Genomic DNA, 15,606 nt, shown 5'->3' with positions numbered 1-15,606 from the left:
AAGGTCAGCACTTTAGACTGATGACTGCAGAGTCAAAGTCATAATTCTTCATTTATTTGTATAGAGAAACAGAGGAAACATAAACAGGGTATAAGTTAAAATGCTCAAAACTGAAATGGTTTAGCTTTTCTGCTGAAAAGCATTTCAGAGTTTTAACTCATCTGGAACTAAGACCCTGCCCGGATCTGGCACTTCAACCGGAGCATATCACAGCTTCCTTTCTCTCCCGCAGTGGATCTGTCAGCTAAAACCAATTAGTAAAGTGAGACCAAAACACAGACGCAGGAGTTACAGCAAATATGGGTAGCTCAAGTCAACCCTGGTATAAAATGCTTGTTCTAAAAAACAACAGGAAGCAAACTGGCATGGTACTGTTCTGTAGTTTACTTTCATATTGGGTGTTTTCTAGTCACTAAAAGCTGTTTTAACTGCACAGCACTAAGCCCTGTTATTGATCTCATTTGCCATGCTGTTTTCAGAGAGAACCACATTTATAAAACCAAGGCTCACACTGTGTTATTTTGATTAGCATCTATCTCTCTCCCTCATGCTCTCTCATCAAATCTGCAAATTTCTTACATTGTTTTCTAATTTTCTGCTTTTAAAAGTCTTTGCTTAGAAATTAACACATTGTTAGTGTTAGTCACCAGAACTTTCTACTCCTATCAGTGCATTTATTGTGATTGTGACCCAATGCTAATTTGTCCTACTTAGTAGATTTGACTCTAAAACTTCATATGCTGTCATAATAACTTCAAGGCACAAATATGCCGACATAGCTGGACCTTTGTGAATGTGCCTGTGAATGACAACCACGATTTGTCACTTCACAGGCTTTGTTAATGTTGCCTCTCCACACATGAAATGAGAGTGGAAAGTAAAAGTAAGATAAAGTATAAAATATATCTATCATTACATGTTCTTTCATGTTCAATGTGTTCTTACAGATACATCCAGATGCCCAGACCATTTTGTTTTGAGCCCAGCAATCGTTACGTGGTTACAATCAGGTTCCAGCGTCATGGCGCCACACACAGACATCTCACTGCCTTCATTCTTATTGACTCGGTGAGCTAAGACTGGAAGCCTTCCCCTTTCATTATGCCCTTCTCATTCAGAAGTGCTGGAAGTTGACATCACCATGGCTTAGTGGGCTTTGGCTGTGCTTTTACTAGTATGGCTGTTAAGTCTGAACATGGTCCAATTGAGCTGCAGCAGTGGGTGGCCTGTGGGGGTGTTGCTTGGTGTTTTGCACCATCACATTTCCCCCTAGTGGTGGGACAATCCAATTGCAGTAACAGAAGTTGCGAAATGATTGTACATATAATAATAATAATAATATACATTTTGATTTAAGAACTTAAGATCATTTTCTTATCATTCCTGTTTACATTAATTGATGTAGCTGTCTCAAAGCTTTCTTTTTTCGCCCAATAGCTGGTATTGATCCCTAAATACATGGAGCTTCCTGGGTTTCAAGGTAACACACCAGAGTCAGAGCAGCGTCAGGAGGAGATGATCCACTACATGTGTCTTGATTCCTTTATGATCACTCCGATGCCTGCACTGGCTGAGATGTGCTCTAAACTCATCTGCAGTATTTCTTCCATTATTCACGACGGTGCCCTGCGTAAGTAGACACAAAAACACGAGGATGACAAATCCATTCAAACTCAGCACTGTTTTAAATGATAAACATTTCCTTTTGTGTATTCCATTTATTCATATCTGCTGTATCCAGCCTGTGAGTGTGACCCTCAGGGCTCCCTCAGCGGTGAGTGTGACGTAGTGGGAGGTCAGTGCCGTTGTAAACCCAACGTGATTGGCAGGCGCTGTGACCAGTGTGCCCCGGGGACCTACGGCTTCGGTGTGAGCGGCTGCACTGGTGAGTCTGCCCACTGATCAGCTCAGTCTGTCATATAGTTCTGTTTATAAAACTGTGATTTCACACAATAATCTACAGCACAATAAATCACTTTATAGTGTTGTAGGTTTAACTTGAAATTACATAGATTTTAAACTTTACAAACTCTAAACGTGTTTTACTTTGAAAGCTGAAACCTGAATCCTCTTATTTACAAAAGTCTTCAGTCCCCTCTCTAAATATATATACATTCTTGAGCTACTTGCTCATGAGCGTTCTCTTGGTTTCAGTCTTTTCTGATTTTCACTGTGAGCAGCTGTCTGTGCACTTGTAGCCTGATGCTGAAATGATAACTGTTAATTCATTTCTACCTAAAAATACACAACAAATTTCTGCAGCACGGTGAGGTTTGTAAGAGCAGCAAGAACTGCGCAACAAGCTTGTTCATTTGATTTGGGAGTTCAAGGTCATCCTCTTCAAGTGATTTTACACAAGCGATCCTTGGGGACCTGAGACACCACACAAAACTCACTGACATTCGCAGACCTAAAATGACGACTGTTAAATAATCACTGGCAGTATGAAGTGGGTAGGTCCTAAAGTTTAAAGTTTCACAACTTCTAAGGATACCACTGATTAACACAGGGGTGGGCAAAGTCCACGAGGGCCGGTGTCCCTGCAGGTTTTAGATGTGTCCTCAAACCAACACAGCTGATTTAAATGGCTAAATTAGCTCCTCACCATGTCCTGAAGTTCTCCAGAGGCCTGGTAACGAACTAATCATGTGATTCAGGTGTGTTGACCCAAGGTGAGATCTAAAACCTGCAGGGACACCGGCCCTCGGCCCTCGTGGACTGAGATTGCCCACCCCTGGATTAACATATAGCAGAGTGTTAAGTGCATTACAGAGTTACCTAGGCAACCAGAGCCCAGAATGTTCCCTATAGTTCGATGACATTATAAATCGCTTCGTGTGTGAATGCCCTTTATATACTTTTACTTGTAGAAATAGAGCCAGGAAAGGTGTTTTTTCTCTGTAACTATAAAGCACTGTCTAAGAAAATCATTTTGAAGGTCAGATGCATTCAGTGGCTGTTTCCTAACTTCTGTTTCAGCTGTAATTTTCTTTTATTTTCTTTTTCCCTGCTCATGAGCTGTTTTGCAAAATAAACATTGTCATAAATCCATTTATTACTCAGGCTCGTTTTCCCCGTCAGGGAGAAATACAATCACCCTGACATGGTTTTGTTGGTTTTACTGACATTGTGTTCGAGGCCATGTGCACAAACGCACACCTAGAATGAATTGTAGGTTAAATGATGAGACATGTAGACATGAAATATGTAAATCACATGTGCGACTGTAAAAATGGGCTCACATACTCTGTTCTGTATTAACGAAGCTACTTATTTAACTTGCTGTTTTCTTTCTTTTAGGAGATACAAATCAGGGCCATTTAGAATAATAATAATGATCATAAGTTTTCTAAGCAAGATTAAATGTTCAACATAAAGCAAATCAGAGAAAAGCTTATAAAGTGACACATTTGCTCGTTCTAATGGGAAAAAGAAGAAACTTTAAAGAGTCGGTTTATACACACACGTTCATGTAAATATGAGTGTGACTCATTGGTAAGGCAGCTGTATTTTTAAATATATATAAATATATATATTCATGTTTGGGGGAAAAACAAAATATAACCCTCTAAACTCCCCTACCCAGCCTGTGACTGCCACTCCGACGGCTCATTGAGCCACCAGTGTGACCCAGTTACAGGCCAGTGTCAGTGCAGACAAGGAGCCACAGGGCGGCAGTGCTCTGACTGTCAGCCGGGCCAGTGGGGCTTCCCCAGCTGCACCCCCTGTCAGTGTAACGGCCATGCAGACCTCTGCGATCCCCGCACGGGAGAATGCCGAGGCTGCAGGGACTTCACAGCAGGACATCTCTGTGAGCGGTAAGGAAAATTCAGTGCCACACTTCACACTTCAGCTCCTTTGTCCGAGTGATCAAATTGAAAGCAAATCTTTTATCTCATTTTGTTCCAGTTGCATGGACACGTTCTTTGGAAACCCAGCACTTGGATCAGGGCAGCACTGCCGGCCCTGCCCCTGCCCAAATAACCCCAACTCCGATAACTTCAATGCGTTATCTTGTCAGGTTGACCACACCTCTGATCAGATCATGTGTAACTGCAAACAGGGCTACATGGGTGAGCGCTGGTTCATACTGGTTCATTCATCCATGTTTGACTGACAGCACTGTGCTGTCAAGTAAATGAAAACGACTTGTATCTTTATTCCAACTTTTCTCTCGTAGGTCTTCGGTGTGACCAGTGTGCCCCTGGTTACTATGGTAACCCTGAGCAACCTGGCGGACAGTGCTTTCCATGTGAGTGCAACGGCAACATAGACACCCAGGATCCTGAGTCATGTGATCCCAGGACTGGCGAGTGCATCAAGTGCCTGTACCACACTGACGGCCCGTCTTGCGCCCAGTGTCAAATCGGTTACTATGGCAACGCTTTGGCCCACGATTGCAGACGTGAGTGATGACAAAGTCACTGGATTACATAATCTTTAAAAAAAAAAAAACGTGGGTGTGTGATTTATGTTTTTTTTCTCTGCACACCTGTTCCTGTTCTTAGGCTGTACCTGTGTGACTGCTGGTACCCTACAGTCTGCTTGCAGCGATGGACACTGTGACTGTGATCGGCAGACTGGAGCCTGTCTCTGCAGGGAGCATGTGGTAGGCCATAACTGTGACCAGTGTGCACCTAACTACTGGAACTTCGGTCAGGATCAGGGCTGTGAGCCGTGTAATTGCAACTCGCAGCACGCTCTGGGAACTCACTGCAACATGGTGAGGATGATTGCAAGCTTCTGTCTAAAGAGGGCCTCAGATGTGCTTTTTGATATGCTTGTTGTGTACCTGTATTGGACCAGTTTGTGTGCTCTTCAGTTCACAGGCCAGTGTCACTGTCATTCAGGCTTTGGAGGTAAACAATGCACCGAGTGTGAGCTGTTCCACTGGGGAGATCCACGGGAGCAGTGCCACGGTAAATCACACTGTGACTTTTATGAACGCCATGTAACGTCTTACATCACAGGTGGTTTTTTCTGAGCATGATGAGTGTGAACAATAATAATTCATAATCATTCAATGAAGAATATAATACATTTGTGTTCCACACATTGCTTTCAGATTAAATGGGATCAAAACAAATTGCTGCTAAATTACTAAATTGACAGTCAGATTTAAAATCACCCTCTTCAAAAAATAGGCGGCCAGTTTCACAAAGTCACCCGTGATGGGCTATAATTTATTTGCACAAAGATCGCGTGAAACCACTTCAACATTTCAGACTAGGTTGCCACAACAGTTAGAGTAAATACCAAACATTACGACAGATTACAAGTTTGAAATGCAGCATGAAATATAAACTCTATAGCTTACCCAGGAGACACAGTACATAGGGACATGTTACACCAGTAACATCAGTGATCCACTCTTTACCAAGAAATATATTAATCAAACAGTTAAATTAGTCCTTCAAACATTTCGGCTTCTGTAACCAGAGCTGAGTATTTTGGTGTGTTTGGTTGTTTGTTCTTAAATGTGTTTTTTAAAAATCTTGTTTTACACTAAATTCATACTTACTTATTATCCTCAAGAGCCGATGCTTTGTGCAACGTCTGGATTTTAGGGATCTGTTTCACCTGTGCTGGTTAGATCTACAGCTTGGTCAGCATCTGCGGTTATGTCTGAAAGTTTCTGGACAGTTGTGTTTGTTTCCAGCTGTGACTCAGTACACCTCAATGCAGGTTTGAAAACAAAAGAAAAGATGCCATTACATTGCAGACTGTCATTTCATTTCAAGACAATAATCAATAATATTGTGCTAACCTTTGAAAGGATACACCTTAAACCACCTGGAAAGCATTTCTTCCTCACATCACCCCGCAGTCATTCGCGACTTTTGTCTTCCTTGGATATTTGGGTCTTTTCATGTTGATGTGCTCACCGGCGTATTCTTCTTTTCTCAAGTAGTGTTCAAACTCTCGCTGTTTGATGGATTTACGTTGCATTTTTGCACCCGAACAATCATGTGGCAAGAAAGAAACAACTCCCACTTATCCATGAAACAACTTTTGAGATTTTCCGCATCTGAAAATAGGGGACTGTGTATTAAAAAAAAAAAAAAACCTCAATGGTTAAAATATTATTGTTCAACACGATGAATTTAACCTGACAGTTGCTTCTTTATCGAAGTATTTTGTAGAGAGTGCTTTATAATAAGATGTCATCTTAGGACTGGTTTTATTTTATTTCTTTTCTTTTCTCCAGTGCTCTTCTTTATGATTATTCCCAGTTTTGCTTTAATATAACCTAAATGCAGTATTTAGTGATATGAGGTGTGGTTACAAGTATTTTATTTAGAGGTTCTGTTTATTTCTCTCTCTCCTCTACTTAGAATGCAACTGTAACCCAGAGGGCACAGAGATTGCCCAGTGTGACAGATTAACGGGTGCATGTGAATGCCGGGAAGGAGCCGCGGGACTGCAGTGCAACCAGTGCGCTCGTGGTTTCACCGGCATCTTCCCAAAATGCATCCAGTGTCACCCGTGCTTCCAGCTCTGGGATGACGCCCTGTGCCAGATTAGAAGGGACCTGGATCACATCCAGTCCAGAGTGCAGGAGATCCTGAAGGGTGGCATCACACCGGGAGCTGGGGACGCACGCATCAAAGAACTGGAAGGGAAGCTGAAGCAGGTGAAGGATCTGATCATTACGCAGGACAGGGACAGGGTCTACCAGCTCATTGGCCAGAGCATCGATGACCTCAGGTGAGGAAATAGCAGCATGTCGTTTGGTGTTTCTCATCAGCTACTTTATTATATTTTAAGAACATCCTGTATGTGTTTCAGGGCTGAGATTGCCCTCACTGATGGGCGTCTGATGGCCATGGGCCAAGAGCTGAATACGACAGCAGAAACAGACAGGGCACTCCGACACACGCTGGATAACATGGAAAAAGAGCTGCGGGACCTCAACACCACTGTGACTGACAAACAGAAGCTGCTTGAACTGTTCGGCTCAGGGTTTGCAGGTAATTTGTTGCCATCAGAGGCACAAATGAAAACCTTGAACATGTCACATGAAGCCTCGCTGCTGTAAATACAGGAAGCAGACTAAATCCATATCCAGTAGCAGAGTAGGTTTTATACGTTGCTTTTAAAAAGCTGCTGGTGTCTCTCACAGATCAGTTTGAGAAAGTGAAGCAGTACTATCAGGAATCGCTGCAGGCTGAGATGAAATGCAACGCTTCAGTGTTTGGTCCTATGAGTCCTGTGGAAGAGTCAAATAAGACCAGAGCGCGCACAGAAGACCTGCTGGATGAAATTGAAAACAGCATTAACCGTAATGTGGCTGCTCACAACAAGTCACTCAGCGACCTACAAAAACAAGCTCACGACCTCCATAAACAGGTCAATCAGCTGAGCGACCAGGTAAGCAGTGTGCTATAATAAAAAAATGTATGTTGGGTTAGGGTTATGTATGTACCCTAACCATGACCTCAACTAGATTAGACAACATTCATTGAAAGAGAATGGCAAGTGGAATAAGCGTAGATCTAAGCCTCAGAATTTGGAGTAGGGAAGGCCTCAGCGAGGAGTACTTTCAGGAGACTGTATAAGGTGACAATTCTGAACTCCAGATACGTTTTCTCTAATTAAAAGAATCCATGCCAGAAAAAGAAACTTGTTCTGTCATTCTGAGGTAGAAAAACTGACAAAGTGAAAATGAGATTAAAGCTTAGGCATTAGGCATCTAATATTGTAAATTCATAAAAAGTGGAGTTTTCTTAATAATATCAACATGTTCTACCTGTTAAAAAAAGAGAAGTTTACTCAAAAAAAAAGGAAAAAACCTCACTGATGTGTTTTTAAACATGCAACATGCCAAGTTTGTTTATGAACATTGTGAAACATCTGCAAAAAACAGTGTTGGAATTTTATGCTGGCAGTGACATCTAGTGGAAAAGCCAAATCAGCTCATGATTAAAGGATTAAGTAGAAATTGAAAATGGTTTTCCATCACTGATTGGTGAGTATGTTTTAATTGTGACAGTCCCTGATGTGCAAACGTAGCAGCAGTGGGGTTTTTTTTTTCAGAGCCTTAAAAACATTATTTAAAATACATGGCATTTTGTCATGTATCGTATTTTTACAAATTAGATCGCACACACACATTATGATGTCACTGCATTTCTTTGCTGATGGTAGTCTGCAAATTAAGGTATTTATTTGCAGGCTTTTAAGAAAATTAAGATATTTCCAGTGAGTCTGAGAATGCTGACACACGTCTGTTGTCTCCACTGACAACTATAGAGTGAAGCTGTCTACTTGCACTGTATTTTTGTTTGTTTATTAAGAGTATCTTGCAGTAGGGAAATTAAAATATTTGGTTTTTATATTTTTATATTGATAACAAAACTGCATTTAAGTCTTGCTGTCCAGCGTTGAAGTCTTATCCCACTAACTCAGTCAGTGCATGGTGCCATCTTTAAGGTGTGTGGCGGTCACAGCAATAACAGCGTCAATGGCAGTTGCCCAGACAGTCAGTGTGGTGGTGCCAGCTGCCATGACAATCAGGGAAACCATGTATGTGGAGGAGTGGGATGCAGCGGGACTGTGGGCACATCTGTAGCTGCGCTGAATGACACCAGGAACGTTACAGACAGTCTGAACACTGCCAGTAAGGAGCTGCAGAAAGTCTCCAAAAAGGTGCTCGCAGTATCCGTAGTTTAGCCTCATATGAGTGAAATATTTCTTTGATCTGACTCTTGATTTCTTGTGTCCAGCTCCAGGACATAGCTGCTATGACACAAAAACTGAAGAACCAGACGATAAACACGCTGGAAAAAGCCAACAAGTTGAGCAAGGAGCTTAAAGAAAGCAATAAGAACCTGACAGAGTTCATTGAGAAAATTAAAAACTTTCTCACTGGTATGTGGATGATATTGCTTCAATGTCTAAATGTAACTTGATGCTTCCTGCATTTGCACTCCTTTTGTCCCTGTCCTCTCTTGTACTGCCCAGAGGAGGGAGCCGACCCAGAGAGCATAGAGAAAGTGGCTCAGGAGGTCTTGTCGATCACACTGCCACTGAACAGGACCGTTCTGGACAAAATGATCGCGCAGATAAAGGAAAGTCTTTCCAACATCAGCAATATTGAGGGGATTGTAAATCAAACCACACTGCACACCACTAAAGTCAAGGAGCTTCTTGACGCAGCTAAAGAGGCCAAGTGAGTTATCATTTTTGTTTTGTTTTGAAATTAAGGACCACATTTCCCATAAGCCAGCTTGCTGAAAGTTAAACTGTGACTGCATATAAAAGATGAATGTTGCCTTCAGCAGAAGGCAGTTAAGATTCCCGCTGGACCACGAGAAACAGACTGTTGTAGGGGGCTGCACCAATAAGCTGAAGGCTGCTCAGTATTTCAAATTGATTAATTTGATCTCTTTATATGCTTATTGGTGCCCCCCTCTACAACAGCCCTCTAAAACTCTCCTGCTCCTGCCAACCCTGCTCCAAGGCTATGTTTGTTACACCTGCATTCTGTGGCTACACTATTATCATCCATACCCTACAACATGAATTTTGGTTTCGGATATTGTCTTTCTTGTTGTTATTAAAGTTCAAATAGGATATCCACACATCTATCCTTTTTCCTTGGGTTCAGCTGGCACCAGGCAAACCATGGCATTAATAGGCTGTGTATAATTAAGCCTTATTAAATGCACTGAACATGCATTTATTAAGCAGAGCTGTAGGAAAAAGGTTTTCTCTCTGACTAATTTTTGGTGCTATTGTGCAGGAGGCGAGCAGAGGAAGTGAAAGACATGACCAATATTACCAAGGAGGCGTTAAAAGCATCTGGAAAGGCCATAGAGAAAGCACAGGCTGCCCTGAAAGAAGCCCACAACAACCTGAACAGCACAAGAAACGCTACTGCTGAGGTACAGAATCTTGGAACATGTAAATTTACAGGTTTCACATATTTTCTGTAATCTACCTCCCCAATGAGCACTTTTGTTCATTTCACTTCAGTTTTATTTATATAGCCCAAAATCACAAAAACAGTTGCATTAAGGTGCTTTTATATGGTAAGGTAAAAATACAATAATAGAGGGAAAACCTCATCAGACGACTTATGATGAAGCATGTGGTGACAGTGGGAAGGAAAAACTCCCTTTTAACGGTAAAGCTCCAGTAGAACAAATGACTGGTTGGGGTGAGCGGTGGGATACAGGAAAAAAGGCACAATGTGGTTCCCATAACTCTTTCCTTCTTCATGTCTCATTTTTTCCAGGTGGAGGGAAAGCTGGTGAGCCTAGACGCCAAGCAGATGGATGTCATGATGCGTTTAATGAACCTCTCCAAGGAGGTGGAAGCTCTGAAGAACAAGACGGAGCAGAACAGACAGATGGCAATCGAGGCTAAAGCACTGGCCGACAATGCCACTGACCTAACATCTTCACTGGAGCAGGTGAGGCTGTTGGTGGAGTTTGGACCAAACTTATTGAATAAATAAATAAATAAATATATATATTTATATATATATATATATATATATATATATATATATATATATATATATATATATATATATATATATATATATATATATATATATATAAATTCTTGAATAAAACGATTGCATCATCTGCCAGAGCCTCAACAACACAGAGAAACAGTATCGTGAGCTGCAGATGAAGATCGAGTCTCTTGGTGGGGTGTCTGGAGGTCTGAAGGACATCAACCAGAGGGTCAAAGATCTCAAAGAGGATGCAGAGAAATGGCTCAAGAATGCCACCAGTGGGATAAGAGAACTGGACGGTAAGTTCATATGGCTGCTCTCAGTGTTGACTTTGTTCTTCAGGTGAGCTACATACAGCACATTGTGACCGTAGTGCGCGACTTGACCAGAAATTGCCTGTAAAGAAGTCTCCCGTGTTAAACTACCACCGTTTAAATAATGTGCCATTGTTCATAGTGTACAAAAGACTCTGACTAGATGGCACAGTCATGTAATACAGCTCCTGCCTTATGCTAAAACCAGGATAACTTGCAGCTGTCACTGCAGCAAGATTCATAACATAACACATGATGTCACAGATGAGGATGAGATGAGTAGAGTTACACTGTTAATATTCATAAAATATTCCAAGATAAAGATCAGTTCCTTTCACAGGATCCGTGGATGTGCTGTAACAGGCACTAAATGACTAAAAGTAAGTGATAGAAATGAAACAATATCATTATATGTGGGCAGGATAGAAATGCAGAGAAACATTAAAAACATCAAAGCAGAGAATTCACAGTTCAAATCAGTGAAAATCAAGTGAGCGTTTCTGCCTTGGAACTAGTTTTAAGTCCTATATTAATTTAGGATAGAGCTATTACTGATATGTTTATTGTGTACTGTATGGTTTAACAATCGCATCTGCAGATTTGGCATAGATTTTTGGCTCTAAACAAACAACTAAGAACTTCGTAGTAGGACGTGGCTGTAGATCAACCTTTCAGCCTTTTGTGCATGCTTGTTACTTTAACTTTTCTCTTGCTCCCTGTGATTGCAGAACTTGAGGAAAAGTTCAAAAACAATGAGAGGCGGATGGAGAAGCAGCGCTTGGAGTTGGACAAGCTGAAAGACAACGCAACTAGTGTGCGGGACGAGATCCGGCATCGAGTGCAGAACTACAACACCTGTGTGCGATGATGCCTCCTGCGTGTCATCAGCTGCTGTAGTAGAGGAGAGTTAGAACTGCTGTTGTGACTGGAAAACAGAAAATTTGTCACCAATGAAAATAAAACGCTGCTCTGGAGGTTCCTCCATTCTTTCACTGGTATTTCAAGTTTTACACATTACCTGCAAGTGTTATGTCACAGAAATGCCTTCAACTGTCCATGTACTGTTTGAGTCCTCAATATCACTCCTGCCCTTGGTGGTGTTCATGTATTTAAGCTATTACAATAGGCGGATAACCTGTGAAGAGCATTTATTTCACTCTATAGCCAATAATAACGGATAATAATGGAATTGATTTACTGTATGTGGAAAGACTATATCAGAGTATGTTATCAGTTACCTATACCAAAAGTGCTTTCAAGATGTTGAGTGTTTGTGTTGTTTGACCACATTAGTATGGGGTGTACACACTGACATTCCTATTAAAAATTTTGAAAGTACTTTTTGTGCTTTTTCTTTAATTATAACGTACAAATATTCATATAAACATACACTGTGAGGTGATATGATGAAGACAAAGTCAATCTGACACTTTATATAAATGCATCATATTTGTGTGAGACTGTATGCAATATTTACATTGCTTAAGAAGGTATGTTGCTTCAGTGTTTTGCTACACAGGGGAACCTTATACACAGTTAAGTGTATAAGTTCAATCCCATATTTGTCTCTCTTTGCCCACAGCCTTCATCTCTTCTCAATTTACCACCTCTGCAAAAACACAGCTTCTACACTCACTCAAAGTTACACCTAATAGATCTCACCCATCATTAATGCCGTTAGTTAATAATGATAGTCACTTTGCCAGCCTATTGAATCCCTGGCTCAAGTTACAGAAAGTCATTTACCGCTCCAATTTTTAAACATTTTCAATTTACAGTAAAAAAAATAAAATTCAAAGTGTGACACAAGTGGCTGGTGATGGGCCGACACTAGCAAGCTGCCCCCTGAATCTGCATCTTGCCAGGCCTGTGGAGCATTTTAGCAGCTTTTAGCTGAAGGTTTTGTTTTACAACTTGACTGTTTTTGTTCTGTCTCGTTGTTCATACGCATGTTGTTTTCAGCTGAGGATTCGGCATTTTTCCAGCTCTAAAAACCATACTGTACGCTGCTGTTTCCCTATTAAGCATCCCAGTTTGCTCTTGACTAGCTGGTGAACATTTTGTGGCAAAAGAGCCAGAGATTTTTTCTTGGGAGTTGGAGGAGAGCAAAAATGTAGCTCAAAGAGAATGTTGACAACTGTTGTATTTGTCAAGTTGCCAGAAACTGCAACTCAAAGTCAATGGTGAAGCTGATCTAATTGAACTACACACCCTCTGATATATCCATACACACAGCACCATTTTATTGGCTAATTGTAACTATGTTGCTGGGTGGTATCTTCCAAGTCATTAGATGGGTGTGCTAAATGATATGAAAACCTCTGTGTGAGAGTGCAGCATGCAAAAGACGAACAAACAAAAACCAAAAACAATGCTAACACATGGTGAACTTTCACCAAATACTGGCTCTTATTTCATTTAAGTGTCAGGGATCTGTTCTCAGTATGAAAGGCCTATTCTCTCTTGGTTGTGGCATTGGATCCTGGTCTCTAACAAAGAGGGGCTGTCCTGCAGCAGCACAGGGAATGTGCAATATGACAGAGGTTTATAGCAGGCTTTGTTCTGGACGACGATCTGCCAGCAGTGAAACACTGGCGCACATCAGAAACAGTTAGAACTACGTACTACTCCCATGTGAAATGATCCACATGTGCAATGCAGTGGATTACATGAAGTCAACAGCTTTAGTTCATATAAGATTGATTCATTGCACCAAACTTAATTTCTATGATATTTCTTATCCCCGGACATAACTATTAGTCACGCCGTGCGGTCCACCTGCGTGGCTGGGCTGGTGCTTTCAAGCATAGAATCTGTGATAACGATCACGGCTCCTCATTGGATTAAACCAAAGGGAATCCAATCCGTCCTGCAGGGAGCGCGCATTCCTGCTCACGGGGACAGAAAGGGGGCTCGTCGGAAAACATGCAGCGGGTTACTGGAGGGAAACTTGACACAGGAATTACTTTGAATTCATTTTGCTTTAGCAGGGGTTTTTTCACACTCCATTATTGCCTACATAGGACCATGTTGATAAAGTGAAGTACATAATCAAGTAGCTTTTGTGCCGTCCTGGTATGTTAACAAACTGTTTTAAAAAAAAAAGCAGGTAAAGCAGCCAAATAAACTAAAAAAATAAATATAACATAAAAATAAAACAGACATGACAGTGAACTCAAAAAGAGAGTATTGTGCTATGAATCCAGTACCAACACCTGGACTCACCTGTAGAACCTCCTACTCTGAGGACAGTAACACTTCTGGCAGGGGTAACTTCTTTGGCACAACACCATAGCTTTCCTTGTATGTTTATTTACTTAAGCACTGCGGCCTAGTCATATTTCACATAGGAATCATTTTAAAGGTTACTGTATACATTACGTATAATCTGCTGGAAGTTAACCTATTGTAATATAGTGGGGGGAGCAGATTGGTGGAAGATACTGTAAACGGATTTGCATGGACTCATGACTAAACACCTGAATAGACGGCTCTGGGTGATGACGTGTTAATAATAATAATAATAATAATAATAATATGTTTTGTGAAGACGTTTCACCTCTCCTCTTTCACTGGTAAAACGTCTTCACAAAACATAAAGAAGTCCAGTTGTTATCTTTCTAAACTAATCGAAAACTCATTTAAAGAAAGGCAACTGGGTGTGCTTCATCTGCCCACTGAAGGAATCGAACACGCGACCCAAGGATTCGGCCCATTTGTGCGCATTAAGAAACTCCGCTCCAGTAAGTCCGGCCCAGGGTTTCCCGGGCAGAGAAGCAGGAGCAGAAGAACTGCTCAGCTCCGCTTCTGTCCGAGAACTCCGCAACAAGTGGACGAAGAGGGGCAGCAGAGAAGGAAACGTTGGAAACGCGACACAAACGGTGAGAAGGTTTAAGATAATGCTTATGATCAGTTCATTTCTGAAATAAGAGACAATCAGTTATACTTAGCTCGCTGGATAGTTGAAAGCAGTTTATACTTTTTTTCTCCTTTAGTGAACCGGTTTACAGAGAACAGAGTGGCAAACGGTGATTTAAATAGTAGAAACAGAGAGTGGATGAAAAAAAGTCTGTGAAGGAGTCCTGGTTGTCCTCTGCACTTCAATTGTTGGTCGTCAATTGAAAAAATAAAATCAAAGCTTCAATTTTTCCCACATTTTTAACTTTTCCCAACGCTCATTTTGCATCCAGTAACACAAAACCCGCCTTTAGTTGTTACTGTGTATGTCTAATGATGAGTGTGTTGCGTGTGGCAGGTTGCTGCGGCCCAGCGGGTGGATGCGCGCTCAGAGATGCGAGCCTCGGTTGCGGTGCTCCTCTGCGGTAAGTAACCTGCGCACCCTTTGAAGTCACTCCGTGTTTTCTGCTCCATAACAAACCCTCAGAAGCGATTCACTGAACGGATATGGCGGCTATCGAGCGACTTCAGGTCACTGGTCCTGCTTTGATTAGTCTGTGGAAGATGTGTAGCTTTGTTAATCCTGTAAATGCTGAGTTCAAAGACACGCAAGACCTGAAGGGAATACAACATAACAATAGCAGTGAAGTGAGATGGTCGGGGTCATACTCCCTTGATGCCTGCACTTGGTTCATAGAGTCCCTGTCAGTGAGAATGCGCTGTGATCAGCACAGTTTTCACTTGTCATGATGGAAAACAGGGAAGAAGACTGCTTTGCAAACTCATTTACAGCAAGCAAAAAAAGTCAAGAGTCAAGAACATTTCTTTCAAAGTGGCTTACACTCTAAAAAGATTTCTCTAAGCCTCGATGGTTGGAGTCAGGAACTATACCAAGGCACTATCAGAAACAGTAGTCTGGATGTGAGG

The 15,606-nt window shown here is 41.5% G+C and overlaps 2 protein-coding genes across 3 annotated transcripts in view; both read left to right on the top strand.

Moving 5' to 3' along the window:
• The window catches only part of lamb2l (laminin, beta 2-like), a 59,269-nt gene extending 47,191 nt beyond the window's left edge, over positions 1-12,078 (top strand). For both annotated transcript variants that reach the window (XM_080898946.1, XM_080898945.1), the window contains exons 18-35: positions 948-1,068; positions 1,438-1,630; positions 1,742-1,885; positions 3,587-3,818; positions 3,910-4,073; positions 4,181-4,405; positions 4,509-4,723; positions 4,823-4,919; positions 6,336-6,708; positions 6,790-6,971; positions 7,124-7,371; positions 8,434-8,649; positions 8,727-8,871; positions 8,965-9,172; positions 9,746-9,887; positions 10,241-10,417; positions 10,602-10,767; positions 11,511-12,078. In XM_080898946.1, coding sequence (XP_080755072.1) covers positions 948-1,068; positions 1,438-1,630; positions 1,742-1,885; positions 3,587-3,818; positions 3,910-4,073; positions 4,181-4,405; positions 4,509-4,723; positions 4,823-4,919; positions 6,336-6,708; positions 6,790-6,971; positions 7,124-7,371; positions 8,434-8,649; positions 8,727-8,871; positions 8,965-9,172; positions 9,746-9,887; positions 10,241-10,417; positions 10,602-10,767; positions 11,511-11,650 — 3,388 coding nt within the window. In that variant the 3' untranslated portion in view covers positions 11,651-12,078. The remainder of the gene's footprint in view (positions 1-947; positions 1,069-1,437; positions 1,631-1,741; positions 1,886-3,586; positions 3,819-3,909; positions 4,074-4,180; positions 4,406-4,508; positions 4,724-4,822; positions 4,920-6,335; positions 6,709-6,789; positions 6,972-7,123; positions 7,372-8,433; positions 8,650-8,726; positions 8,872-8,964; positions 9,173-9,745; positions 9,888-10,240; positions 10,418-10,601; positions 10,768-11,510) is intronic.
• A 2,474-nt stretch (positions 12,079-14,552) lies between these two features.
• lamb2 (laminin, beta 2 (laminin S)) overlaps positions 14,553-15,606 on the top strand; it is a 44,298-nt gene continuing 43,244 nt past the window's right edge. Inside the window, exons 1-2 of the mRNA XM_080898947.1 lie at positions 14,553-14,663; positions 15,038-15,104. Coding sequence (XP_080755073.1) covers positions 15,074-15,104 — 31 coding nt within the window. The 5' untranslated portion in view covers positions 14,553-14,663; positions 15,038-15,073. The remainder of the gene's footprint in view (positions 14,664-15,037; positions 15,105-15,606) is intronic.

Source organism: Rhamphochromis sp. 'chilingali' (genome assembly GCF_963969265.1).
Source record: "Rhamphochromis sp. 'chilingali' genome assembly, chromosome: 12".
In the NCBI taxonomy this organism is placed as follows: domain Eukaryota; kingdom Metazoa; phylum Chordata; class Actinopteri; order Cichliformes; family Cichlidae; genus Rhamphochromis; species Rhamphochromis sp. 'chilingali'.
Note: the sequence above shows the minus strand (reverse complement) of the source record. Positions and strands in the feature narration are given on the sequence as shown.